The following is a 26586-nucleotide window of genomic DNA, read 5'->3' as shown; positions in this document are numbered from 1 at the left end:
AAGAACACATGTTTTTATATTTTAATATTTATTAATATTTATTAGATGTTTTATATTTTTGACTACTTTAAATTAGTTGTCAATCATTACTTGATGAGTTACATTAGAATAATATATATTTAAAGAATTCTCTAAATAGTTTTTTATATTAAAGATATCAAACAAAAGTTGTATAATTAATAAAGCCCCAAAGGTTTCTTTGCCATGTTACAATCTTCTAACTACATCTTTTGATTCACACGCATTCTTTATTTTTCCATAGATAGATAGATACAACCTTATTAATCCCTCTGGATATATCCTTCGGGAAATTGTTTTTCCAGCATACAGCAACACGGTCGATAGATTCATAAAAAACAAGAACAAGAACAATAAAAAGAACAAAGTGCAAGATGACAAAATCTATAAAGTATAAAGAACATAGATCAGAGTAAGATAACTCTAAGAAAATAATTCAAAGATTAACATAGAATAGACTAATTTTTTCGCTCGACTCCTGCCCCCAAACTCAGAATTATACAATCTAATAGCAGAAGGAATGAATGAGTCCCTGAGTCTATTGGTGTTGCATCTGGGAGGAGCATTCTTGCACTCAATCTGCTTCTCTGCTCACTGATGACAGTGTTCAGAGGATGACTGTCATCATCCATGATGGACAGTAGTTTGTCGAGGGATCTCCTCTCAGCAACTGTCACTAGTGAGTCCAGCTTCATTCCAACCACAGAGCCAGCCCTCCTGATCAACCTGTCCAACCTGTTGACACTCCTCTTGGACACATTTCCACCCCAACACACCACAGCATAGAACAGGACACTGGCCACCACAGACTGGTAGAACATGCAGAGGAGTTTCCTGCAGATGTTAAATGATCGAAGCCTCCTCAGAAAGTACAGTCTACTCTGGACTTTCTTATATACATGGTCTGTGTTGCAGGACCAGTCCAGTTGACTGTCCAGCCACACACCGAGGTACTTATAGTTGTCAACTATCTCAAACTCGTCGTCTCTAATGGACACTGGACGTGGCTTTGTCCTGGACCTCCTAGTGTCCAAGACCAGCTCCTTGGTCTTTGAGGTGTTCAGCTGCAAGTGGTTCCTCTCACTCCAGTCCACAAAGTCACTATGAGTCCTGAACTCGTCCTCACTGTTGTCCCTGATGCATCCAACAACTTTATATTCATATCAATTCATTTATTTTTGTGATTGATTTATATATCTTTATTTTTCCCCCTATTTTTTCTGAACAGCGATGACAACCAAATGTTCATTTATGAAATCAATTAGTTTTCTACACATAGAGTTTCACATTTTAATACCAATAATTCAAACAACGTTTTTAAAATAGTTCCACCATTATTACATTTCATTGAAAAGGCTATGGATTGAATTAAAATTAAAATTTTCAAAATTTATTTTTGAATTATTGGAATTATCTTCATATCTTATCTTTATCTTTAACCTGCGATAACACAATGGATAAAAAAACCCAGCCACATTTCAATAAATAAATAATTTAAAAATAAAAATATCAAGGTTTCAATATTTGAATAGTTAAATTCAACCATTCAATTTAAAATGTTATAATAGTGGCACCATTTATATATCAAATTTAAAAGGCTTCCAATAACAAATCATGTTTTTTTTCTTTCAATTATTCAAATAAGACTATGTGTAAAACAATTCATTCATTTTTTTTATTTAGTATTTACAACACCAAGAAATTAACCCGCCAACAAATATTGTGTCGAATTATTTAACAAATTTTAAAAAGAAACATATCGATATAGAAAATATTGAATTTTATTATTTAAAAAACAAAACCATTTAATTACACTGATATACGTCCATTTCCATAGTCCTGCCAGCAGAGGAAAACATGAAGAAGAGGAACATTAATTTAGCAAACGAATTTGATAATATATACATGCTGATTTATATAAGAACATGCTGATTAATGGATAGGCAGATGAATGGTGCATATATCAAAGTCACAAAAAGCTTTGGCGAAATATTCAATAATTTCTACAAAGCTGCAGTTATGGGTCCGGAACTATAGGGGGCGCTGATGGCCGCGCGGCGCTCGAAGACAACAACGGGTGCTCTCGCTAAAGTGCGTCGGTGGTCCAACGTTGGCGCCAGATGAGCAGTGGCGCCTTCATCCACACACAGGCGGAGAGGAAGACACGCAGCAGTCGGAACAGCCTCCCAGCAGCTCGCTGACTCCTTCCCCAGCCGGAGTTTGAAGCATATAAACCCCAAGTTCTCTCTCCTCTGCACTTAAACAACGTTTGGGATTAAAGGTGGGTGTGAGGAGCTGCACTTGAAGCGATTTTGAATTTACATCGTAGCTTTCTTACAGTACAAGCAACTTTACGAGCAGACAAGAAATTAATATTTCCTTGTCATGGCGGGCTGTGATGGTGGATGGTCTAGTCTTGGTACACTCTGGAACTTTAACACAAATACAGGCCCTGTCCGATTCGGGACTAGTAGAACTATACGTGACATAAAGAAGTGCATCTTCAATGTTTTTACGTGACGTTAGATCCAAGGTTGTTCTTTGATCTAGCTTTAGTTTCTCTTGATTCTGGCTGATCTTCCGCGTTCATAATCGATGGTTCGTCCTGGCTGCTCTCAGAAACTGAGTATTTATTGGAAAATATTACATCCAGATTCGAGCTCTGTGGTAAATTTCCTGTCGTTCTGATGATTTTAATGTGTCGTTCTTTGTTGGCTTGAACCGTCCTAGGCGTAGGCTCAAGCCGCGGTCGGTTCTGATGGGTGGTGCACTCGCTGGTCTTCGCCCGAGTCCACGATCGAGCCTCGTCCAGTGGGGCTGGATACAGACGTTAGCTGGTGCTAGCATTAGGGATTAGCTGGCTTGTTAGCTCGTAGCCATGTAGCTGCTAATATCAGACAGGCCGCCATTGAAGTCGTCTTCTCGGACTGTGAGCTGCTGTCGCAGTCAGTGGAAGCTTGAAGTTAGTACGACTGATTTAAAATGTATTGATTTAAAATATCCGATGTTAAAAGTAGCGTAATTTGACTAGTTTTCTCCGCCGTGTTCAGTAACTGGAGCGAAGTGCTGTGTGAGTAAAGGGGCTGCTTTCCCGGGCTTTTGTCGCAGCACATATCGCTGTCCGTGTTAGCCATCTTTGTTCCTGCTAACCAACATACGACTGTCTGGCTCGTAGCCTGCTAACACGCTCACCGCTCATATTTCTGTACATAACCACATCTGACGTTGCTACCTTTGATACATTGGCTGATACATTATAGTGGGTTGACTCGGTGTGAGTTACACGATACGTTAAATGTGTAATTTCCGCAAATATGGAGTCTTGTTGGGCGGATGCTACTCGTGCTACCATTAGCTTGCGGCAGCCATCTTAGGCGAGCTAGCTGGGTGTTGCTGGTGTGGCACAAGATGGCCAGTTAATACTCGGAACAAGGACAATTTCCGCGTCTTCAGTAATACTTTATTCTTTAGTCAAATTGCGTCGGTTTGAGTCAACCAGTTGGTGTAAGTGTCGTGTTTTTCTACTATGAACACAGCTTTGCGTTTGCTATTTGGCTAGTTAGCTCTATTTGCGAGCACATTAGCGGCTAACATAATGTTGTTGCGTCGTTAACCAGCTCCCCTCGACCATAGCCAGCTAACTAGCGGCTATGGCGGCTAAATGTAGCCACTTAAATGCTATCCTCTGGATGTATTTGGCAAAAGTTGTTCGATACTTGTAACATAACGCCGTGACCGTCGTAATTGAAGAACAAAGACCCGCGTAGATCATTGTGTCGTCAGGGTTTTCAGACTAGGGTGGAACGACAATTATTTCTTGTGGCCTCGGAATTCATTCGTTGTTGCTCACTTGGGCGCTAAGTTTGCTAACAAACTGAAATTCTGTTTGTATTGGCATATGTTTTACTTTTCTCACACTTGGACATCAATATGGTCAAATATTTAAAAAAAAGAAAGTAAGGTACTTTGTTTGTATTGCAATGAATCAATACATTTTTACCTCCAGGTATTACCAATCATTCTCAATGCCTAAACTTGAATGTTGACATATTGGCTGTATGACATGAGCTATACTTTGCAGAAAGTATTTGCATTCCCATTAAGTTTACAAGTTTACTTTTGGTTGATGGACTTAACACTTCCCTTTGACTAGCTGCCGGTAAAGTTCAGCTGCTTTTGATGCATTTAAGGGATTGGTTTGTACAGACAAGGCATTTTAATTTACATTAAATTAACTTTACCATGTATCCAAAATTATCTTATTTTCATGTACTTGTGTACACTTGGGTCCAAGCCTATTTCTTGTTGTGCAAGTGTATTTAATTTTTCTTTTCTTTGTTTGTTTTAGGTCTGCACATTGAGGAGTGCCCGCTCTGTGCCTAGGATCCGTGATAGTTCCCCCAATTCTCCTTATTGAGTTAAACATCCGGCCCAAAAACGGAGGTCGTGGGGTTGGAGTGTGTGCTCATGGCGGAGTCGGAGACTGAGTGTGACACGCCGGGCCTTGACACACTTGGGTCGGAGTGTGTCATTGCCCACAGCCATGTCGACCTACACTATGGAGCAGAAACCGAGATCATGACGGAGGAAAAGCGTGGATTAGAATTGGAGATCCACGGCTCTGACTTGAAGATTCAGGGACTGGGATCGGAACTCGGAGCTGTTACTTGTGTGGACGCCATTGTAGCAGAGTCGGACCATGATTACATCAAAGTAGAGCATGGTGAGATGCACTTTGTCACAGGAGCAGACCTGAAGACCACAGGAACGGAGACTCTGTTGGGAGAAGTACTTCTCAAAACTGATGGTGAACACGTGGTGAAAGTGGAATCTGACCATGGTGGAGAGTTGACGGTGGAGTCTGAAAACGGTGTGATCATTCATGAAGCTCATGGCCTCCAGTGCAACGAGTGTGGAGAAATCTTTGGCAGCATTGCTGACCTGCATCAACATTTTGAGATCCACAAGGACCTCAATCCTTACATCTGTGTCCACTGTGGAGAGAGCTTTGCTGTCGAGGCCAGTCTTAAACAGCACATGAAAATTCACATGAAGGAAAGTCCTTATGTTACTGGAGTTGAGATCATGGGCAAAGATGTTATGGATTCATTCACTCTCAAATCTCATCAAATGATCCATTTGTCAGAAAAGGCCCACAGATGTTCAGAGTGTGGCAAGAGCTTTGCTGCAGCGATTACCCTGAGGGAACATATGAAGCTGCACTCATCGGAAGAGAAACCCTACAAATGTAACCAGTGTCGTAAGAGCTTTGTCCGGAGAAGACATCTGAAAAAGCATCAAGAGGTTCATGCCCGAGAAAAGCCATATACATGTGGGCAATGTGGAAAAGGCTTCGCAACAACTTCCAATCTTAAGCAGCACCAGAAGACCCATGCTGCGGTTGTTCTTGGTGACAAACCTCACCGATGTGGACAGTGTGGAAAGTGTTTTGCTGCTGTTGCCACTCTGAGGGAACACCAGAGGGTCCACTCAGGTGATAAACCATACAAATGTAACATGTGCAGGAAAAGTTTTATCCGCAAACGCCATCTAAAGAAGCACCAGCTTGTTCACGCAGGAGGGAAGCCCTACACCTGCCGACACTGCAACAAGGGCTTCAATCACTCCTCCTCGCTCTCCCGCCATCACAAGACCCACCTGCAGAATCCTGTGTTTTCGCCGCCCCAGCCTGGGAAACCCATGACCTTTGGTACACCCCCGAAGCAGCGAGTGCTTCAGCAAGGAGAGAAGCCCTACGTTTGCCATCACTGTGACAAGGGCTTCAATCATTCTTCATCGCTGTCACGCCACCAAAGAGTCCATTCGGAGGGAAAGAGTTACACCTGTGGCCACTGTGACAAAACATTTAATCACTCCTCCTCCCTGGCGAGGCATCAGAGAGTCCACCTGGAGATCAAACAAGAGCAGCAGCAGCAGCAGCCACAATCCCCGCAGCCGCAACCACAGCAGTACAGCACCATGCCATCAGTCGAGGTTTTCCCCAACAACTCCTTCCCGAAACAGCGATTGCTGTCTGTGGAAAAACCATACAGGTGCAACCAATGCGGAAAAGGCTTCAGCCATTCATCTTCCCTCTCTAGACACCACAGGATCCACGTCGACCAGTGAGCCTCCTACACGTGCTGTCCCACATAAGAGCACATGCATAACATCGACAATTACTTGCAACAAAACTCTTAATAAAGGACATTTCCGAAGATAAAACGCATCGACCCACGGCTCCACTTGCAGATGGAAGACTCGACATAAGGACTTTTGTGTGATGCTTGACATAAAGTGACTTTTGCTTCATTAATGCAGGACCTTAACACTTTTAAATATGGTGGTTTAAAAGATCTACATTAAAATGTTTTGAGCCTTCAGGTAAGCATGTGCGCTTTTCAGCGCCAGGTTTATTCACTCAATTGGTATAAAAGACTGTAAAATATTCACCTACTCAACCAGTGTTGAGGCAAACAAACTCATTGTAAATACTGATTTCTTTTATATATGTATAGATGATTAGTGTGCTGTCCAAAGTATACATTTTTGATAGTAAGATCAATGTTTCCCCTTTTCTGTTGTCCAAAAAAAGAGCAGGTTTCAGCTTTTTCTCAGCGTTGGGCTCCATTAGACTTGAGTCCGCTTGTATATTTAAAAGGATATTTTGTTTGGTTCCCCCCTTTTTTTTTTCTTGTATGTTAAGGATGGGATAGCACACAGCTGCATCAACTGTACAGAGAGCAATATTGGCTGTCACCTTTTTGTTCTCATGACATGCAAACCAGCCATGAGGAAAATGGAAAATAAAAATCTTGGGTAGCATCTTACACGAGTCGTGTCCTTATGATTGATTGTGCTTTTACTCATCTATTGCAGCATATCGCGTTGAGAGAAGTTATTTCGATACAAGTGTATAGAATATAGATGACCAACTCTTTGGCACCAACTATGGATTTATCTGGACAGGCTGTGTATATTTAAATATCACTTATGGTTTCTCCCAATAGATGACACTATTTACAGTCTGTAAATTATCATTTACAAACCAGTGTATTTTTTTAGAATGGCTTGTATGAAAGGGATCAAACGGCAGCGAACATTCTGGTGAGCAATATTTTCTTTTCCTTTGGACAGTTGTGCTTCAAACAGTAGCATAGTTGTGTTAGGTAGGTGCCTTATTGCATGCTGTGTAGAAATGTATGCTGACCCGTGAGGATGAATTTAAGAGGTTTGGTTTTTTTTCAGAAGTTTTTGTTCTTATTCATACTAATGTTTAATTTCTCACAGATGCATATTGAGTTATTTTCCTTTTATGTATTATGTGTTTACACTGTTACAACCATGTTGTCTTTGTTTTCCTGTTCATCCTTGTTCATGGCCTCATTCATATTGAGAAAATGTCAGCTTCTCAACCCCTGTAACACCTTCCTTAATACATGAGTGGCACGCACATGGATAAATAAAGGTTGTTGACTCTTGCTCAGTTTAATCAATGAGTTGCTTTTTTCCCCCTTTCAAACTCGAATAGTATTACTTCCGTAATAAGCCACTTGGAGTCGCTGTTTACCATGTTAAATCCACTAAACTGACCTGGATGAGTTTAAGTTTCTGTTTTTATCTCTTGGCTTGACGGGAAATATTAGACCACGTGGTAGGAAAAGAGCCATTTTAATAACGTGCATCAGAAGAAAATGTCTTAATTGCAACAGTTTTTGTTTATCCACAAAAAAATCACTAGTTTTTTCAATTATATGAACAAAATCATCAGGTTATTTGGTTTGTTTTCACGATATTAGATCCAACACTTTTATACTCTGGTCAACAAGTCGAGTAACAGACTGCCTTCACCCAAAGTAAGTAAATACTAGTATGTTTCACTTTGTGTGTATAAATATGTAGTCATTGTGGAAAATACTCTGGTAGTACTGGTAGTTGAAATGGCCCTGTTTTTAAGTGTTCAAAACATAACTTGGAAATTTAAATGAAGTACACACTCTAGCCTTTAGCCTTCAGTTGGATTAAATAATCACATTTCATTGGATTAGGAATTTAATGTTAAGATATATTGCCATATATAAACATTTTATTTCTAACGACCGCAACGCAGTACCTCAGTATTTCCTTCTTATCACGGAATGTGGGATGTTTGTGCATGTTTGTCCTCCTTTCTTCTGGTGAGAAACATTTCTAGTCAAAGCAGCTGGTGTGTTATTGTACTGGAACAGGTGTTATTGTTCATGACTGTAAGGTGTAACAAGCTGGAGAAGACTTCATTCAAGACTTGTGTGTCCAGTGAAATGTGTAAACACTTAAATTCTGTTTTTCTATGTTTTGATTTTATGGAATTAATTTTTAACAAAAAAAATGAAAAAAGGCTTTGTTGTTTAATTCGAGACAATTGTTTTGTATGGAACACACTGTACTATATGCGTGTATTTTAGAAAATAGTCCCGCCCTACATTACTGCATTTTAAGCTACTATTGACCATGTCAACTGTTTAACTGACGCTTTTGTTACTTCTGAATGAAAATCAGATTAATAATAGAATCAGCAATTATTTATTTCTTTACTATAAAAGCATAAGTGAAAGACGCAACTAAAAACAATTCAAGATAATAAACAATTTTGTGTTCAGCATTTTATTTTGAACTACATGAAAAGTGACAAAAAGGGATTTTGTTCTAGATCAAGGCAACATTTCACTACAGATAAAGTCAGTATCGGTATTAAACAAGAGAATCTGTACATCCGAGGATGAGCTGGGTAAACTGGACGTCCTCATAGATAAAGCTACACGTTCAGGACAGGCGTGAGCTGCAACAGCGAGCTCTGTGGTCGGATGTTGCTGCCCTTTGAGTGCAGCTTCTCCAGGTTATTCAGAAAGCCTCGTCTCTTCAGTCCCTCCAGGAGGACGGTGTTGCTCGAGGCCAGGCTGACTTGTGTCCTGTAAGGCAGACGGAGACTGACGTGAGGTTTATTCTGGATACATGTGTGAACTTGAAGCTGTCCTCACTTTGAGTTCAAGTCCAAAAAAAGTTATCTTTTCCTCTCTGATTAAAACATGAGATTTTAAGTGCTGCAGCAATTACGCTTGATTCTGAAAATGGCTCCCTGCTGTGAAAATAAATCCTTCGTTAAAGGTTGTTTTTTCAGCTTTTTGTGTTTCTTTGAAAGTGGAGGAGACTTTCCACCTGGCCGCATGTTTGTTTTCTTTACCCTCAAGAACATCATGGAAGGAACCTGAACCCAGAAGGAAAACTGTACCTTCCAGTCCTGTTAGTAAATTATTGATGCACAAAAAGATCAATTCATCCATTTGTTATAACATGACAGGAAGGTTGTGTCATGTTACGACTAACTGACGGGACCACTGACAAAATATTCCAGGAAAAGCAAGATATTCCCAATTTTTCATTGCTCTGGCAAGACCTGACATGTATTAACACCATCTAATTCCTTCAACATCAGTTTAACTTTGTATGATGCTTGACCTCCGAAATCTATGCTCCTTATCTTAAACACCGACATCCCTATAGGTCACCATACCAACATGAACTTTTATTAAATGACCCTGGGCTTAGTATTTGACATGTGTATTTTAGAGCAGTGTTAAAATTCCCTGAGGTATTTGTTAGCTGCCACATAGAGAGAGAGAACTGTCCGAAAGGAAAGGAAAGTAACATTAGTCTGTGACCCTTAACACGTTTTAGTCAAGCTTGCTCAAAATAATTAACCTGTAAACTAGTGAAAATAATTGAAACTAACTTTACATGAAACATATTGTTGGAGCAAAACCAGCCTATGATTCTTGCTTATTCAGCGTTATGGTGAGCTATATTTTAAGTTCTACAACGTTGGCTTTTTTGCGGGTGTGTCTATGATGAATATAATGCCAACATTAAACTGGTCTGTTATATCTCTAATTTCTATAGCCATGATGGGGTGTCATCTTTATTGTCATCAGAAGAAACTTACCGAGGAGAGTCTATCCCACTGTCTCCTGTGACGCTCTTGTTCTCTCCTAGTTCTACTTTCTGTGGCCCTGTGGTTCCACCCCCAGTCTCTTGAGGCAGTGCATTCTGTCTTTCCGCTAAACCCTCTGCTGGTCTCAGGTCTAGCTCACCGGCCCACTGGGCTGACACACTTCCGCCATCATCTGTGGACTTGCGGACGGTCTCTGCGTCAGAGTCTATTTCACTGGTCTGACAGTAGTCGAAGATGCTACTGCCGGCCACTTCTGGGCATTCCCAGTCGATGCTGGACTCCTCAAGAGCAAAGGTTTCTTGCACCTTAGTGGAGTTGGAGTAGGATGGTGAGGCAGACCTTTCTGGGTCAGATCTCCAACTGGTTCCGCCGGGTCGGGAAGGGTGATAAGATGCTTTGCCTGGCTGAGAGCTGCGAGTGCTGTCCAGGGAAGCGTGCGATGGATACGTGCTGCAGATGTAAACCTGACTGCTGGGCCTCTGAGCCTGAGAGTTGTAGGACTGGTAGTTCACGCCTGGTTTGCATCGACTTTTATAAAAGGCTTGAGCATCGTCAAGATCCTCCTCGTTCAGGTAGAGAGAGCTGCAGGTATCCTCGTCTTCTCCATCATCTCCTTTTTGGTAGAGCCTGGAGTCATCTTCCACGAAACCATCAGCATCCGTCACATCGTGAATGTCTCTACTGCTAGTCCCCCCTTTACTCTGTAGCCTGGTGGGGTCCCTGACTTCTCTTGTGTTCTGATTGGTGGCAAAACCCTGATGAGGTAAATCATTCAATCTCTGAATATCAACCGATGTGACTTTCATGGAGTGTTTGCGTTCCAGGCATGGCTCGTACAGACGTGAAGGTTGAAAGGAGTCCTTGTCGTCACACATTTGCGATCTTAAAAGCTCTTCTTTATTTCGGCCATCAGCTTTTTGCGACAACCCCTCAGTTTCGACTTTCCACTTTTCCCTCCCACTTCCCTCTTTGTGGTGTCGCACCTTGTCTTCGATGCGGAGTGTGCAGCTCTGTGGATACGCTAGGCTGTAGTCTGGCATTAAGTCACTGTTGTGCGATGTATTTGGTGGTAGCTCAGCGGTCAAATCTTTCTCCGAGATGATATTATCCTCCGCTGTAGGTGATTTTTCCGCACTTGGAATTAATTTGGCCCGATGTGGATCCCATGACTTGGAGCGATGACTTGTTCGGTCTTTTCGTCCAGACCCAGACGGCTTGCCTTCCTTAACTTCTCGCGTTCGGTTCTCTCTGTTCACGGTTGCATGGATGGCCGTTTCTGCCGACTCATTGTTCGCATGGGGCTGGAAAGGGTTTTCAATACGTTTCTTATAAAGAGATTTCCCCTCTAAAGCCTCGCCTCCCTCCGTTTGATCTGGTTCATCTACTGGGATTTCCACTCTGAGCCGAGTTGGAATCAGATCCTCTCCCTCTGGATATTCATCTGGACATACGGAAACCTTATTTTTCACCCGTTCCCTTTGCTTTTCTCGAGAGGAGTGCGCCCTTCTCTTGCTGCGAGAGGATTTCTGAGCCAACCTTCTTGCCGCTTTAGCAGAGTGATGATGCTTCACTTTTGAAACGGTCAGAATCTCAGTAGACATGCCCTTGTCCACACATTTGTCATCTTTGTCCAGAGGCCTTTCAAGAGCCCTCTCCAAGCCTCGATCCCGCCTCTCCTCTAGCTTCTTCATTAGAACCGTGTGGCGTGTCAGGTTATCCACCGTCAGTTCGGGATTGATACGTTTGATGATGGCGTGCTCCAGGTCACGAGGTAGGTTATTGAGGTCGTCCTCATCCCGTACTGGCCACTCCTCAGGGGGGAACTGACCTGAGAAAGATGCGTATTCCTTCTTGGGCTTCTCCTTTTTACCGCCGTTCCTCCAAAACAAACTCAAACCGAACTTCCTCCCAGGCTTGCTCTCTTTGCGTTGCGTGGCGTTAGAAGTGACCGTTGTTTTGCTGATCTCACTGGCTTGATCCGCAGCCGTGGAGGTAGACTGATGTTGCACTGTGGGCTTGTGGTCTAGTGGTCGAGGCCACTTTAAGCTCTTCCCGGTGCATTCGCTGACAGAAACGGTAACAGAATGCTGCTCAGGGACAGTGGACGGAGGTTCGATGGGCGTGAGGTTGGTGGAGGTTAGAGCCGGAAGACTAAAGCAGCTACAAGATTTGCAATGGGCGACTGGAGGCATCTGTATGCTCTCAACACAGGCGTCATTGCTCAAGAGGTACGTAATTGGAGGAGGGGAAGGAGGGTCATCTGACGAGCCAGTGGTCCACCAACTTTTCTCTCGGACCACGTTGTTAGTGATGAAATAGGTCTGAGGAGTGACGATGAAGTAGCCTTCGCCTGTGTGGTAAATCTTGCGTTCTTTTATGAGGGTGCCCAGAGCGCTGTAGAGGATGTCCTGAGTCGGGATGGTTATACCTGTAGACAGAGATACAAAGCAGTTCAGAGTAGTCTTCGAATCAATGGGAATGTTCCACAAATACCTGGATGTGCTTTGCTCATGTAGTTTATAAGAGCTTCCTGGTTTACAGTGATTTGAGAGGTGTTCATGTCTGAGATGACGGAGCACAGCACTTCGGCCAGAGGAATGAACTGGGACTGTGTGACGGGGGCCATCTGGAGAGGGGACAGGTCACCTGGAATACACAGACAGAATCTTGTAAAGGCTCGGCTGGGTCCACATCAACACACCTGGGTGAAGGGAGAAGGACCTCAAATATCTGAAAGTTTAAAATTCCAATTGTGGCCACACTTTCTAAATCACGACTATGTCGGTCTGTTTATGCAAGTAACATTAACCATGCCTGGCTGCTTTGGAAATTCCATAAGTTGTGAGACAGACCGCAGGATTACATTAACCCCCACACGGATGACCACAGCTCTCCCTGCCTGGTGGATCGAATATCCAGTCCTCTGCGTCGCTCAGGTTAAATAGCCGACAATTTCCCACAGGAAAACACTTTGCTGAGCGAACACAGAGACACCGGCGGACACATATTGTCTTCATAAAATGTATAAAAAGAGTTCCATAAGTGGAATCCCACATCAAAACCGCATGAGTCGGCCCAGATCTGGTGGCAGACGGCATTCCTGTGATGTATAAACAAACTGTGGGAGCCCATTAGACACAAGTCAAAGGGGTTGGAAATTGTTAAAACAAGCTTCTATTAAGGCACAGGAGGAATTCCCAGAACATCCCGCCACACCATCCAAGAGAAGGAAAAGATTTTCACCCAGAGAAAACTAATCATGAAAACACATTCAGCTCCAGTCCAAATACGCTCTGGCAGGATATCCAAGATCCATGGAGCTAGTGAGGTGTTAGGCAAAGCACATGTGAGTGTGACGAGACGACCAGGGTCAGAGCTGGATCCACATGAAGAACCCGGAAAAATTCTACAGCTCCTTTCTCACCAATAAATGGATTCTTGACTCTCGTGAGAAAGTGGGCAAGTTAGTATCTGAATTCCAGTTGTTAAAGCCTTCAGTCATAAATGTGATCTAATACAGATGTCAAAGCATCTTCTGGTTAAAACATAAGGATGAGACCTTTTACCTTTTCCTACAAGTCTCTCACATTAGTTCACATTAATATAGTTTCAATGCCCCTAATTAATTGTATAAAAGTGCAAAACTAATATCAGGTGTAAACACAAGTTTGTTCCATACTTTGAAAACTTCTGAAATAAATAAGTATAAAACTAAATTAGTAGTGAGAAATTGTGTATCGTCAACATATATTTTACTATTTAAACAACAGCATTAGCTTAAATACCTAGCTAAAATGCTACAAGCTAGCAACTATAGTAGTTCCTCATATGATACATTAAATAAAAGAATAAGTCGGACATATTTGTGAATTTCTCATGTTAATCAGAGTCCTCTAAAATGTCTTACGTTTCAACTTTTCTATGAGCTACCGTACATGCTAAAGTAGCAAGCTAGCTGAGCTTAAATTATGCAAGTAGCTTACTAATATAAAAGAATAGTAAAGCAAGTCCTAGATTTTCATGTAATGTACCTTATATATAAATATGTTAAGGCTAAATGTTTATTTTAAGTGTGTGAGTCACTTTTAGTTCAACAGGAGTCACTTGAATGATAATGCAGCTATGCTAAGGTGCTAGCTACAGAAAACCCATCATGATTGGTGAAGGAAATTCAGACACAAATCTATATAACGTGTATGAATCAACCAAAACTTTAAATTAACTAAACAATATTGTATTACCGTTTTATTTTAATGCAAAAGAACACACAGATCAATATGATTTCACTTCATTGAAGACAGTCTTGAGTTATTTAGTAACATAGATAATGACAAAGGGACAGAACGATGTTTAGAATCAGCTCGAGGCTCAGACGGGAAGCAGACCCTACAGCCGGTGAATGATTATCATCTGCTCAAGACGACTCACATGAACCTCGACGAGCCACAGAAGTGGAAAATTAAAGTTAGTTAATCAGCTACATCTCATGACCTTGACATGCTTGAAGGTCACCAAGCTTCACCTACAACCTTCATCAACGATGGGATTCCCAAGCTTTGCAGAGAAAGGTGCGTGTTGCGCACGAAGCCTGAACATGTGGTGTGTGTGTGTATGAGTGTGTATGAGTCCAGAGTGTTCAAGAAAAACACAACAGCACTCACACTTGACGTTAGCTAAACATTTACAGCTGCAACACTTGAACCACTTACATCCTGACAAGGAAAATAAACAACTAATCAAAAGGTGCCCTAGTGGTGAGTGACGGAACACACATATGCACAGACACACACACCTGCAGAGACACACAACACACAACACACGCACAGACACACACACCTGCAGAGACACACACCACATGAAAATGCACAGACACACACACATGCAGAGACACACAACACATGAACAGACACAGACACACACAAAAAAACACAAGCTTTTGAACAAATCCACGAACACCAAATACATACACACCATGCACACACAAGACACAAATGTACACATAAACTCAAACATACAGACACACACAAAAACACTGGAAACAAAAAGACACACACAGGGAACACACATACAAACCATACACACAATCACAGTAAACACACACACATTCATGAACTACCTCCCAAAACCTCCCACCTACACATTCATGCACACAAACACACACAGACATGCATGCGGGCACACACAAATGCATACATGTACAGACACATACACACCGCACATCAACACAAAAATTGCACTTTCTAAAATGCACATACATACATTCAAATACATACCGTGCACACATACACGTACATGCCGGATACTAACACACACACAAACAGGAAACACAGCCAAATGTGAACACGAGATGAAGACGTTTATTAAACTTTCAACAGAAGAATGAATCACTGGTCATCAATGAACATATTTTTAACGTCTCTATTTTTAAGTCTTACTCCCTTAAACGCTGAAGGAAATGTTCTCTAATGAACACTAAAGCCCACTTAAGCTTCCAGAAGGTGGTCCTGCTCCGTGACATTGATCCAGCGACACACAGGGATTGTAAAGAAACACATCTTACTCCCCCAGCCTGGACAGAGACATTGATCCGACTAAACCTCAGCCTCAATAGTGTCTCCCTGGGCTGTGAATGGGTTCGCGTCCCGTCGCTCTAAACTTCCAGCTGGAATGTGTGGTCGTCTGTTGCCGTGGCAACCACTTACAACTGCTGTCATTGGCAAAAAAGGGAGTAAATCAAAATGAAAACACCTGCAACGTCACACTCTGAAGTAAATCAGGTCAGAAAACAAGTTTCTATAAAACAACCTGATCCTGAAACAGGAAAAGTGACACTAGAATCAAGGTGGGAATGTCCTGGAAGGCCGAGTCGAGGATTAGTGTGAGGTGCGCCTTTCCTCCTCGGGGAGCAAAACTTCTGTGTTTGTGTAATTCAAGACCAGACTGACGACAATAAACCTTTTGGCGTCGTCATGGCAACACAACTCGAGAGCAACAGGACCAAAGTTACGAGAATCTCTTTGGTTCATGTGCGACAGAGATTAGAAGTAAATCATATGTTGAATGACTTTACTGAAATTTGATTGTTTTTTAAAAAGCATGCAATCAGTTTTTATTGAATAATTGTATAAAATGTTTTCAAAAATGTATATTCTAAATGTAATATTACATTTTTATTCTATTAAATACAATAAAATGTTGCTATAATAGTGAGACCAGACAAAACTACTCAGTACTGAGCTAATTGATCTTATACTTCTACTAAACCATTATACTAACATTTTTATATTGATTAAAATAGTCAAAAATTATGTTTATTTAAAATAAAAATAGAACAAGTTATCGAAGTTTCACCATTCAAAATGTTAATTTTAACCATGTAAAATTGAGTCTCTTGCTGACATTGATAGGTGTATTTCAGGGATGCTGCTCTCTGGGAGATAAATAAAGTGTCTATATATCTAAGTACTCATGGTCTAGAAGCCACATCTGGCTCACCTATTCATTTTATGTGGCCTGCTCAAAGGTTGTCTCAAAATCAAAGTAGATTAATGTTCATGTTGATATGAGGATATACTAAGATGTTACTGTTGACATCCATCATCTCTGTCCCTTACCTTATTTAAAACACACAGATTTAAACTGGAATTTGTTGACAAAAACCACAGAGACCGGCTAGAAACAAAAAACTGCTGAGATCTATTGGTTAAATTAAGGTTCTTCTTAGATTCAGAGACGTTGTGATGTGCAGGTGAGAACATCAGTGTCAGGTGTAGCATTAGTTATGTTGGGCGTTACACAACCGCCATAGACATCCCTGCCTTGACCTTTGACCCTTAAACTATCAGATGAAATCTGACAGAAACATCAAGGCGCCTGTGTGTCATTCCGGACTCTGTGTGTGTGCGTGTATGTGTGTGAGTGTGTGTGTTTGAACGCTCAAACACACACACACACATGCACAAACACACACATATCAACACAGACACACACAGACACAGACACAGACACAGACACACACACAGCCTCTTATCTCCCGCAGCTATCGTCTAATCTCCTCTGGCTGCGCCGAGCTAACAGGCTAATCTTGTCTCCCTCATTAAGCACACACTGCTCACATTCACCGTCGACTTGAGATCAGCACAAATCTGAGAGAAGCCTTTTCCTCAGCGACCGACCAAAGCCTTGGGACATTTTTCCCCGAAAAAAGATCAGAATCTTCAAACGTTCATTCAAGTTAGAGGTAAAAAATATGATGATGACCAAGTCCAGACATTAGTAGTCGATTTTAGAATCCTGTTAACAAGCTTTAGTGAAGATACAACTTGAATTTAAACTATTAGTTGTTGTGTGTGTGTGCATGTGTGTGAGAAACTCTTAAAAACTTTACAAGGGTCTCCTGAACCACACAGTTGAGAGATAGTTTCAGTCTAATGGTCCAATAAAAGCAGCCAAAAGAACAATTACAACATGAAGCAACAACCTCAGCCTGACACACATGTCTTCAATGTTGCAGTAGAACATCAGAAACTCAGACGACTTTATTGATCCGTGGACAATAAAATCTCATTTGTTGCCCTTTTAAAAAAATAGATAAATAATTAATGTTTGCACCTGATCCATGGATGTTACTCATTTACAACAGCAAGAGTTGAAACATGTGACATTGTGATAAAAGTTTGTATTTTGACTTTTCGCTCAGAAAGAGCTTTGCAAAGAAATCAATCTCCTGCGATTGTCAGTCAGACACTTGTCAATAAAGTTTAATTTTGAAGTGTTTGGCTAGTTGAGCGAGAAAATAAGAACGACTTAAGTCTTAATCGTGTCCTTACATTAAACTTGAGTTAACAAAAGCAAACCTGAGTAAAAGAATGAATCATTATTATCAGATCAAAAAACGATCAAAAGTCGATTATCTTGTTGTCACAATCAAGGTTAACGGGCCTCATATCGTCCAAAGTATGATAAAGTTGGTCAGCAATTAAATGAAAATATTGTTTGATACTTATAAACAAATGGATGGTTCAACTCCTTCATTTGTGGCATGCGTGTGGGAACTATAAACAGTTAATCAAACAAAGAAACTATCCCGACTGAGAGTTTAAGTGTGTTGGACAAAAGTTTGGGTCCGACTTGTTTGCTCCGGTTGCTCGGAAACCGTCTGTGGCAGAAACCAAAAAGTGTAATGAGCCAATGACGCTTCTCTGAGTCTTTTTTAAAACCTTTTAAAAAGGTAGAGCAGTCAAAGGAATGCATCTTCTAGCCTGTGACCTGCTTCATGAACTAATCCCAAAAACGTTTATTTTTTAAACAACTGTGTAACATTAAGACTGTCAAAGTAATCTTTCTCTAAATCTGTTGTCCCCAAATAAAAGTAAAAATGACACGAGATTTAACCCTAACCCTGGGGTCGCACAATGTCCAAGTCTGCTCACAGCAAATTTGATCAAACCACCGGAGAAAAAAGAAATTGCATCTCACACGTAACAAGCATGTGGAGGAGGAAGAAACAACCAACGTGGCTCAAAAATATATTTTCTCATATCATCTCGGAGAGACTCGAAGCAGAAAGAAATCCAGCTCAGGAAACGACATGTCCAGATGGGAGGAGGCCCAGGTGCAGATCCAGGAAACCACAGGAGAGATGATGTCTCCCAGGTGACCCGGAGACAGCTCGGTATTTGCTCACAACATACAGTGAAAGACACGTTTTCGTCTCCACACACTTGTGAGATTCACAAGTCCTTGTCGAAGTCTTTCAATTTGACAGGTTTACAAGACGATACCATCAACATGATTCATCACTTCAACATGACTTTAATATCAGGAGGTTTTTTTTAGTAGTTTTAGTTTTTACTGCTCCAAAGACTCTCTGCAGCTTGAAGAGGAGGAATCTCCGGGTGGAACTCAAGTGGGCCCAACACAGACTCTTGTTGCTTGTGTTGGCATTGCTCCAGTCTGACTCATGTGCAGGATGACATGTGGGTCGACCCACATGATTGACGCCAGGGACCAACTTCCTGTCTTTTCTGTCTTTGAGACAACCTGTATAAAATGACTTTACAGACCAGATTTCCCCCCCGGGCCATGAGTTTGACACCACTTAGGGCTTGAGATAAAATAATCATTCAAAATTGAATTTAAAGTTCCTCATTATCTCAATAAAAAGGTAAATGTATAAAAACAGCGAGTTGTGTCTGGAGAGCTTTGCGATACATCAAGAGGACATTTTAAATCACATGACACAGTCTCATGACACGTATGAGAAGCCTTAACGTAATGAGTCCACTTTTACCCAAAACTGGGATGAAGTGAATAAAACCCTAGTTTGCTCCGAAGTATAGTCTACGTAAGGTTTAACCAGTGATGTAATTTAATGAAAACTTTCAATCCCTTTATATGGAACTATATCAATGTCATCAGAATATTGAACGGTTAAATGTAACATTTTGAAGGTTAAAATTTTCTTAAGTTACATTTTTAAATAATTTGAAGTTTACACAAATAATTGATTTTTATTTATTTTACATTTTCTTACATTGATTTTGATATTCTAAATCCAATAATGAAAAATAAATCTTTAGATATTATTAAGTTCATAGCTGTTTTAATTCCATATGAAATGTTGATATAATAGTGCATCCACAGAGTTACTGTCAGCCAATCATATGATGCACAGGTGATCATGTGACCACGTAGTAGCACGGGCGTAACAATTCATCATAAAGGATTTCAAAGCAGCGGTAAGACATCAGCCATTTGCAACTACCGGTAGTTTTACAGTTTGGCGTGAATTAAAGGTTTAGATCAAGTCAGTGTCTCAGTGCTCGATTGGATTAGTCTGGTAAGATGGCACTATTATACCAACATTTTTATATTGAATTTAAAAGGCTACAAATAAAAACATTAATTCTGAACATTTAACTCAAACAAAGTGAATGTGTCTTTTTTAAACTCAATTATTCAACAAAAAACGAATGAAACCGTTCAATATGGATATGATTTAATTCAATTATTTATTAATAATAAGTCTCTTTTTAAATGTCTTTTAAATGCTAAATTAGACCATTCAATATGCTGATGTCTCCGATATACTTTGACATCTTTTATATTTAGAAACACTCATGGCTGTGGACACATTTGAACAGAGCAGCAACTAAAAGAGAAAACCTCTCCTCAGTTTCAGCCTCCGCACTAATGAGGCTGAAACTGAAGCGGTGTCTGCATAATTCAGAGTCTCCTCATTGTTGTTCATCTCCTCGGCTGAAACATTTAGAGAACGTGTAATGACCGTGGACCTGAACTATCTCTCACTCAAATAAACACCCCGTCTTTCATCTCCACACCCAAGTTTGATTCTTGAAGTCAATTAGCAGCGGCGACTAACGTAGCATTCCTAAAATGCTTGCTTTGCTCCTGAGATCATTTCCTGCGCGGCTCACAGCCTCGCTTGTGTCCGTCCACGTCCCACTTGAAAGTCTTTCACACAAAGTGTCTCCTTTCATGCGGGTATTTTGTCCGGGTCTCAAAGTCTTTCCACTAATGGTCATAACTCTTCCAGATGTTCCCTTATTAACCATGACACCCCCCCGCCGGGCCCCACAGCCTGTAAATGGCCCTCCCTGTCTTGACTCCGCGGCTCGGGTCGGAGGTCGAAACCCTCCTGCTAACAAGCCGACTGAGGTCAGTTTGCTTCTGAAGACAAACAAACGTGCAGGTCCAGGTGTTTCAGCTGAAGATGAGAAACGGCTCCAGTCTGATCAGGTTCTTTTGGAAACAATAAATAGCATCAAAGTGTTTTTGAAGAATCAGGCCTGAGGCGGGAAAATAGTTTTGTCACCTTTTAAGATGATTTAAAAAAAAGTTTTTTATATTCCGGATGAAAAGATGGATCTACATCTTTAAACTTGACTTTTCTTCACCATAATAACTCAATAAACACTCCAACTTCCCATGATGCACTGCAACAATGAACCAAAATAGCTATTCTTTATTATTATGAAGAGAATATATGATCTTTCATGCGTTTGTAATTACTCTTTAACTAGCTGAAAAAAATATTTTTCTCCTTTTTCAAGTTTTTTGTTCTCCCTCTATATTGAGGCTCTTTTTCTTAATCTCTTCTTTCTTTCAGCCCTCACAGCAACATTCATAGTAAATTACATTAGAAAGATTTAAACTTCACTTCATGGTACAGTGCTGTTGTTACACTTTGACAATGAATACATTCTGATGCTGAAAATATTATGAATATATAATAATATTCGTTCATGCAAGGGTGAGAGGTTTGTGAAGGAGAACAGGTTTGGTGAAGTGAGCTCGGCTCAGAGTGGAGGAATATGAGTTTAAAATGTCCTGCAGACGTTCGAGTTAAGCGAGAGATCAAGCTCGCTCCAGGAGGACAATAGAGCTCACTTGTGGAAGTGGTGAGTCCACAGAAGATGAACCCATGACACACGCATGTTTCAGCATCTGGTCATGCTCCTTCAATTACCTCAACAACCTCAAGTTCTTCGTGACCCACTTCTGACCCGCGGAAGAATTTACGGCTCTTTAGAATTCGGCGCTTTAAATCATCCGACTTTCTAGATCCGGACGTTGCCAAGATCCATCTTCGCGTCCTCGCCGGCCGTTAATTCTGGCGGCGAACAGCCAGTAACGCGGAGACCGACTGTCGAGATGGTCGTAAAACAACCGGCAGACCCGCCAAGCCCTTTTTTTATTCTAATAGCCGTGTTCTGGAGGGCGACACAAGGTCACATGAGACAGTGAGTGGCAAGAATCTGGCGATACGATACGTATCACGATACTGTAGGAACAAGAATATATTTGTAGTATTGTCGAGTACTTGACTCTGGTGTTGCAGAATTTACAGACCACATGACTCTTGACGAAGTCGTAACTGCCTTTATTTGTTTTGAAACCAAAATGTGTCCAAACATCTGCTTTAAAAGCTGCCGGAGTTCACTGTATCCTCTCGTCCTCAGTAATCGACAGGATTTAATTGTTCCTTAAGCTGCACGTATTGACTGCTCCCATCTAGCTGATGGAATTGTAATTGCAACACAAAAATGAACATCCTTAATATTTGCCTGTTAAATGTTATTAAAAAATAGAAATATTTTAGAGTTTATTGAAATATTAACTGCAAAAGAACTGTGATCAACGAACAAAATCAATACAGTGCTGTTTAATATCAATATAGTATATTCTATCACCAGACGTCTACTGCCGATGTATCACAGCTGATTATTAACTGGAGAGGATGAGGACGAGATCCTCTGAATTCAAGAATGTTGGACTCAAATTAAATAAAAATGTCTTCAGGTTGGGAATCTGTGTGGAAGATAGAGCGATTGATCTTTATTCATTTTCGTGGTGAAAGACAGATGTCGGAATTTCCACCTCTGGTGAAGAGATTTAGAGCACACGTGTCAAACTTGAGACGCTGGTTTCGACCAGGAGACCTCGGTAAACCATAAGTACCCAAAAGAACAAAAAAAGTTCAATCATCTCCTCTGTTAATGGGAAGCAGCAGACAAGGAAGGTGGTCATAATGTATTGGCAGGTCAAACATAATACGTTGATAGGGAGGTAGAGTAAGGTTTGAAAACACTTCACAAAAGGTTAAGCGTCTGACAGCAGGACGCCTCGACGCCCTCCCGGCTCGCCCACTGTGTGGTCTCTGGCCTCCCTCCACATTCCTGGCTTTAATTGTCTGTACTTTGCTCAACCTGACGAGCTGATATTAAGTCAGCAGGTAATCCTCAGACAGACGAGTGTGGCGAGGACGAGCCGCTTCAGCCACAGAGCGTGAATAACAAACATCAACACGACTTATCTTAACGGTCTTTAAACCCCAAAAATGTTCTCAATGATGCCACCGCTTAAACATGGTGCTAATGGCTACCATATAAAAAAAGCACATCACGACCATCAACAGTCATTCATTAGACGGAGTAAGTAGCATAGTGGCCGCCATGTTGAAAACATCAACTGAAGTTAATATTTAAGTTAAAGTTAAGGTTAATATTTGCTGTAATTCTATATCCAGAGATACAGACTTTTATGATAGAAGGATCTTACGTTAAACCTTTGAAATATACTATACTATTATTTATTATATATATTATTATTATACTAGGGCTGCACGATTTATCAGAAAAATATCGATATCGCAATTTTGGCTCGTTTGATATGCATTTATAATTTTTCATTGTATAAATCAAGCATTTTTTAAATGCGCACTTTGACCAATCAGTTCTGTAAAAGTCGTCAATTTGTACTTCTTTGTCTCATTGTTGTTTACGTCTCGTCTGTCTGTGAGCTGTGAAATGTAGCTCGCTAGGCTAGGTTGCTATGGCCACGCGTCTTGCTGGCGCGTTGACTTAGTGCGCCTCAGTAAATACACTGAAGTAATACTAACTTATGAGTGCTACTCTAACGCGAGTGATCCAGTCACTCATCTCTTTCTACCCCCTTTACTAACGCAAAATTTTGTAAGTACTTTTCATCTCGTCTCAGTTGTATTCAGCGTTCTTATAAGATCGCGGAACCTTCAAACAAGTGTAAACCGGTCTGTCTTTGCCATATGCTAATACGTTATATCATGATACTGTATGAACAAGGATACATTTGTAGTATTGTCGAGTACTTGACTCTGGTGTTGCAGAATTTACAGACCACATGACTCTTGACAAAATCATAACTGCTTTCATTTGTTTTGAAACCAAAATATGTCCATACATCAGCTTTAAAAGCTGTCACTCTATCCTCTCGTCCTCAGTCATCGCAGCTATCTTGCAGAATTTCATTGTTCCTTAAGCCGCCGAGGACGTAGTGACCTCTGCCATCTAGTGTCCGGAAGTTTAATTGCAACACAAAAAAATTAACAAATGCTTTGAATATTTGCATGTTAATTAACGTTTTAAAAATCTAATCATTTTTACACACTTTATTTAAATATATAACCATAGAAGAACTATGATAAGAGTAAAACATGATTTGAAAGCCAAAGGAAATGTATAAAGTGTGGTTCAATATCGATGAATATCATTGGGATATTCAAGTGTATCTATATTCTTTACACCCTAGTGATGCACAGAGAAGAAAACATAACCTGCCTAATAACAACGTTTTTTTTTGTAAGTACAATGTCATGCCTATCATCATGACAATCAAAAATGGACGTGAAAAATGCATTACACAGTGAACATTTAGATTTTCCTTCATCAACTGATGGAAGACTTTCAGATTTTCTAGCTTTTTCTAAATTGAATCATTCCAAATTCAGCCTACAATTATCAAGAATAATTCTGCTCCACCAGTGTTGTTATTTTTAAAGTAGGAAACAATTTCAAGAGCAAATAAAAGGCATCAGGTAGAGTTTCAACCTCAGGTTTGACACATGACAACATCATGAAGCTCTTTGTGTCAAGTCTTAGTGACTATCATATATATATATATATATATATATATATATATATATATATATATGTATATACACATGTATTCAAGTCACTTTAATATGGATTTCACAATTTTATTTTAATTCATTTTCCATCTTTAGATTGTTGACCGATGTTTGAACATAAACACAAACAATAAACTGAGTTAATCGGAAATCCTCATAAAAAAAAAAATTGAACTTTATCGTTATTTATTTAATATTGTTTGTGTTTGTTTTATAATCAAGTTGGCAGTAAATCAGACTGACTAAGTGGTCTCTGGCTCATACACTGAACCCTGAGCATTGAAGGACCCCCACACGTCATGGACCCCCAGGACTCACCCACAGCCTTGAGGAGGAGACCCCGCGGCGACCTGAGCGCTCTCCGCATCCACGCTTCCCTCAGAACCTCCAGCTGGTTCGCGTTCCCTTGGACGAAAAGCACCAGATTCTCCATCCAGCCCTGGAAGTGAACCTCGGACACGGCCTTGACGAGTCGTTTATTCCAGAAACTGCGCGAGTTTTGAGCCTTGAAATCGGCGAATATCTCCTGCCCGGTCGCGAGCGCGGATCCGCCGTCAGCGGGAGAACTCTCCTGGTCTCTGCCGAAGACGAGCGCGAGGGAGGCGGCGGAGAGCTGGACGAGGAGCCGCTGCTGGTGCGACATGTTGCGCCTCTTTGTTGGTCCTTCTACGAGCGTGAAGTCATGCTAGACCTGGACCCGCTGCTGCGATACTTCAGCGACTGTTGCTGCGGTGATCCAGGCTTCATCCGGTCAGTCTGCAGAGGAGCTTCCACGCTGGAGTGACGGAGCTGCGGGGGCGGAGTGACTGTTGCCCGGACTCACAGGTGGACCTCCCACCGGCAGGTGATCCCCCTACACACACACACACACACACACACACACACACACACACACACACCCCCACACACCCACACACACACACACACACATACACACACACACTCAGGCACCTCTAGTTTCAATTAGTGGCAACAATAATAATATCAATTAGAAGAAGAATATTAATAAAAGCGAGTGGGAGAGGAGAGCTGCAAAAATAAAAAGCATAAATAGGAAAATTGTGGGGAAAAAAGGAGTAAAAGAAAAGACTGAGCAATATGAAGGATATGGAAACTAAATATAAAAAGGAAAAGACAATGAAAAAGAAGGAAAATAAAAAGGCAAAAGACGAAGAAAATCCAAAAGAAGAAAAAGGTAAAGAAGAAAAGGGAAAGTAAAATAAAAAAAATAAAAAGGCAAAAGACGGAGAAAATAAAAAAGAAGAAAAAGGAAAGTAAAATAAAAAAATAAAAAGTGAAATAAAGAAGAAAATGAAAAAGAAAAACAAAGGAAGAAAAGGGAAATGAAAAGAACATGGAAGAGAAGAAGAAAAAAATAGAGAAAAGAAAAGGGGAAAGGAGGAGAGAAAAGAAGAAAAAGGGAAAGAAGGAGAGAAGGACAAAGAATAAGACAATGAATACGCAAAAAAAGGAGGGGAGGATGCATAGAGCTGAGAAATATGAAGAATATGGAAACTAAATATAAAAAGGAAAAGACAATGAAAAAGAAGGAAAAGAAAAAGGCAAAAGACAAAGAAAAGAAAAAAGAAGAAAAAGGAATAAGAAGAAAGGGGAAAGTGAAATAAAAAAATAAAAAGGAAAATGTAAAAGAAGGAAAAGAAAAACAAAGGAAGAAAAGGGAAATGGAAAGAACATGGAAGAGAAGAAGAAAAATAAAGAGAAAAGAGGGGAAGAAGGAGAGAAAAGGGGAAAGAAGGACAAAGAATAAGACAAGCAAAAAGAAGGCGGGGGGGATTTAATAAAAGTAAGTAAGTAATTTTTATTTGTATAGCGCTTTTCCAGACCAGGGTCACAAAGCGCTTAAACAATCAATATTCAATAAAGTATATATTTTAAAGATCAAGATAAAGCTGATAACACAACAGGAGTTCCAGAAAATCAAGGAAAAGCCTGAACAAATAAAAACGTCTTAAGATGTTTCTTAAAGGAGTCAGTAGATCCATCAAGCGCAAAGAGAGAGGAAGATCGTTCCAAAGCTTAGGAGCAACAGCCTGGAAGGATTTCTCTCCTCTGGTCCTGAACCGTGTTAAGGAACCATCAGTAGATTCTG

The 26586-nt window shown here is 40.7% G+C and overlaps 2 protein-coding genes across 5 annotated transcripts; one reads left to right on the top strand and one right to left on the bottom strand.

Moving 5' to 3' along the window:
- The first annotated feature begins 2097 nt into the window (after positions 1-2097).
- On the top strand, positions 2098-7500 carry LOC148069698 (uncharacterized). Of its 3 annotated transcripts, none has more exons than XM_087802118.1 (2): positions 2098-2299; positions 4367-7500. In XM_087802118.1, exon 2 carries the CDS (start codon positions 4486-4488, stop codon positions 6145-6147), a length of 1662 nt encoding a protein of 553 aa, XP_087658244.1. In that variant the 5' UTR covers positions 2098-2299; positions 4367-4485; the 3' UTR covers positions 6148-7500. The 3 variants fall into 3 exon arrangements, with proteins under 3 accessions (XP_087658244.1, XP_087658247.1, XP_087658245.1); XM_087802121.1 differs by lacking the exon at positions 2098-2299 and adding an exon at positions 2966-2980; XM_087802119.1 differs by lacking the exon at positions 2098-2299 and adding an exon at positions 3380-3522.
- Positions 7501-8718: 1218 nt separating this feature from the next.
- stox1 (storkhead box 1) lies at positions 8719-25706 on the bottom strand. 2 transcript variants are annotated; one of them, XM_087802117.1, is made up of 5 exons: positions 25376-25706; positions 24795-25329; positions 12500-12652; positions 9998-12434; positions 8719-8966 (listed from the first exon to the last, which is right to left on the bottom strand). In XM_087802117.1, exons 2-5 carry the CDS (start codon positions 25117-25119, stop codon positions 8813-8815), a joined length of 3069 nt encoding a protein of 1022 aa, XP_087658243.1. In that variant the 5' UTR covers positions 25120-25329; positions 25376-25706; the 3' UTR covers positions 8719-8812. The 2 variants fall into 2 exon arrangements, with proteins under 2 accessions (XP_087658243.1, XP_087658242.1); XM_087802116.1 differs by having other exon boundaries at positions 24795-25706.
- Between the last annotated feature and the right edge of the window lie 880 nt (positions 25707-26586).

This window comes from Callionymus lyra, chromosome 11 (assembly GCF_982586985.1).
Source record: "Callionymus lyra chromosome 11, fCalLyr1.hap1.1, whole genome shotgun sequence".
NCBI classification, from domain to species: domain Eukaryota; kingdom Metazoa; phylum Chordata; class Actinopteri; order Syngnathiformes; family Callionymidae; genus Callionymus; species Callionymus lyra.
This window is presented reverse-complemented; position numbering and strand designations above follow the sequence as displayed.

Coding starts and splice junctions, on each gene's coding strand:
- LOC148069698 (XM_087802118.1), top strand. CDS start 4,486: ATGGCGGAGTCGGAGACTGAGTGTGACACGCCGGGCCTTGACACACTT.
- stox1 (XM_087802116.1), bottom strand. CDS start 25,119: ATGTCGCACCAGCAGCGGCTCCTCGTCCAGCTCTCCGCCGCCTCCCTC. Junction 12,435..12,499: donor CATGAGCAAAGCACATCCAG/GTATTTGTGGAA, acceptor CTCTGTCTACAG/GTATAACCATCCCGACTCAG. Junction 8,967..9,997: donor AGTGGGATAGACTCTCCTCG/GTAAGTTTCTTC, acceptor TCTGCCTTACAG/GACACAAGTCAGCCTGGCCT.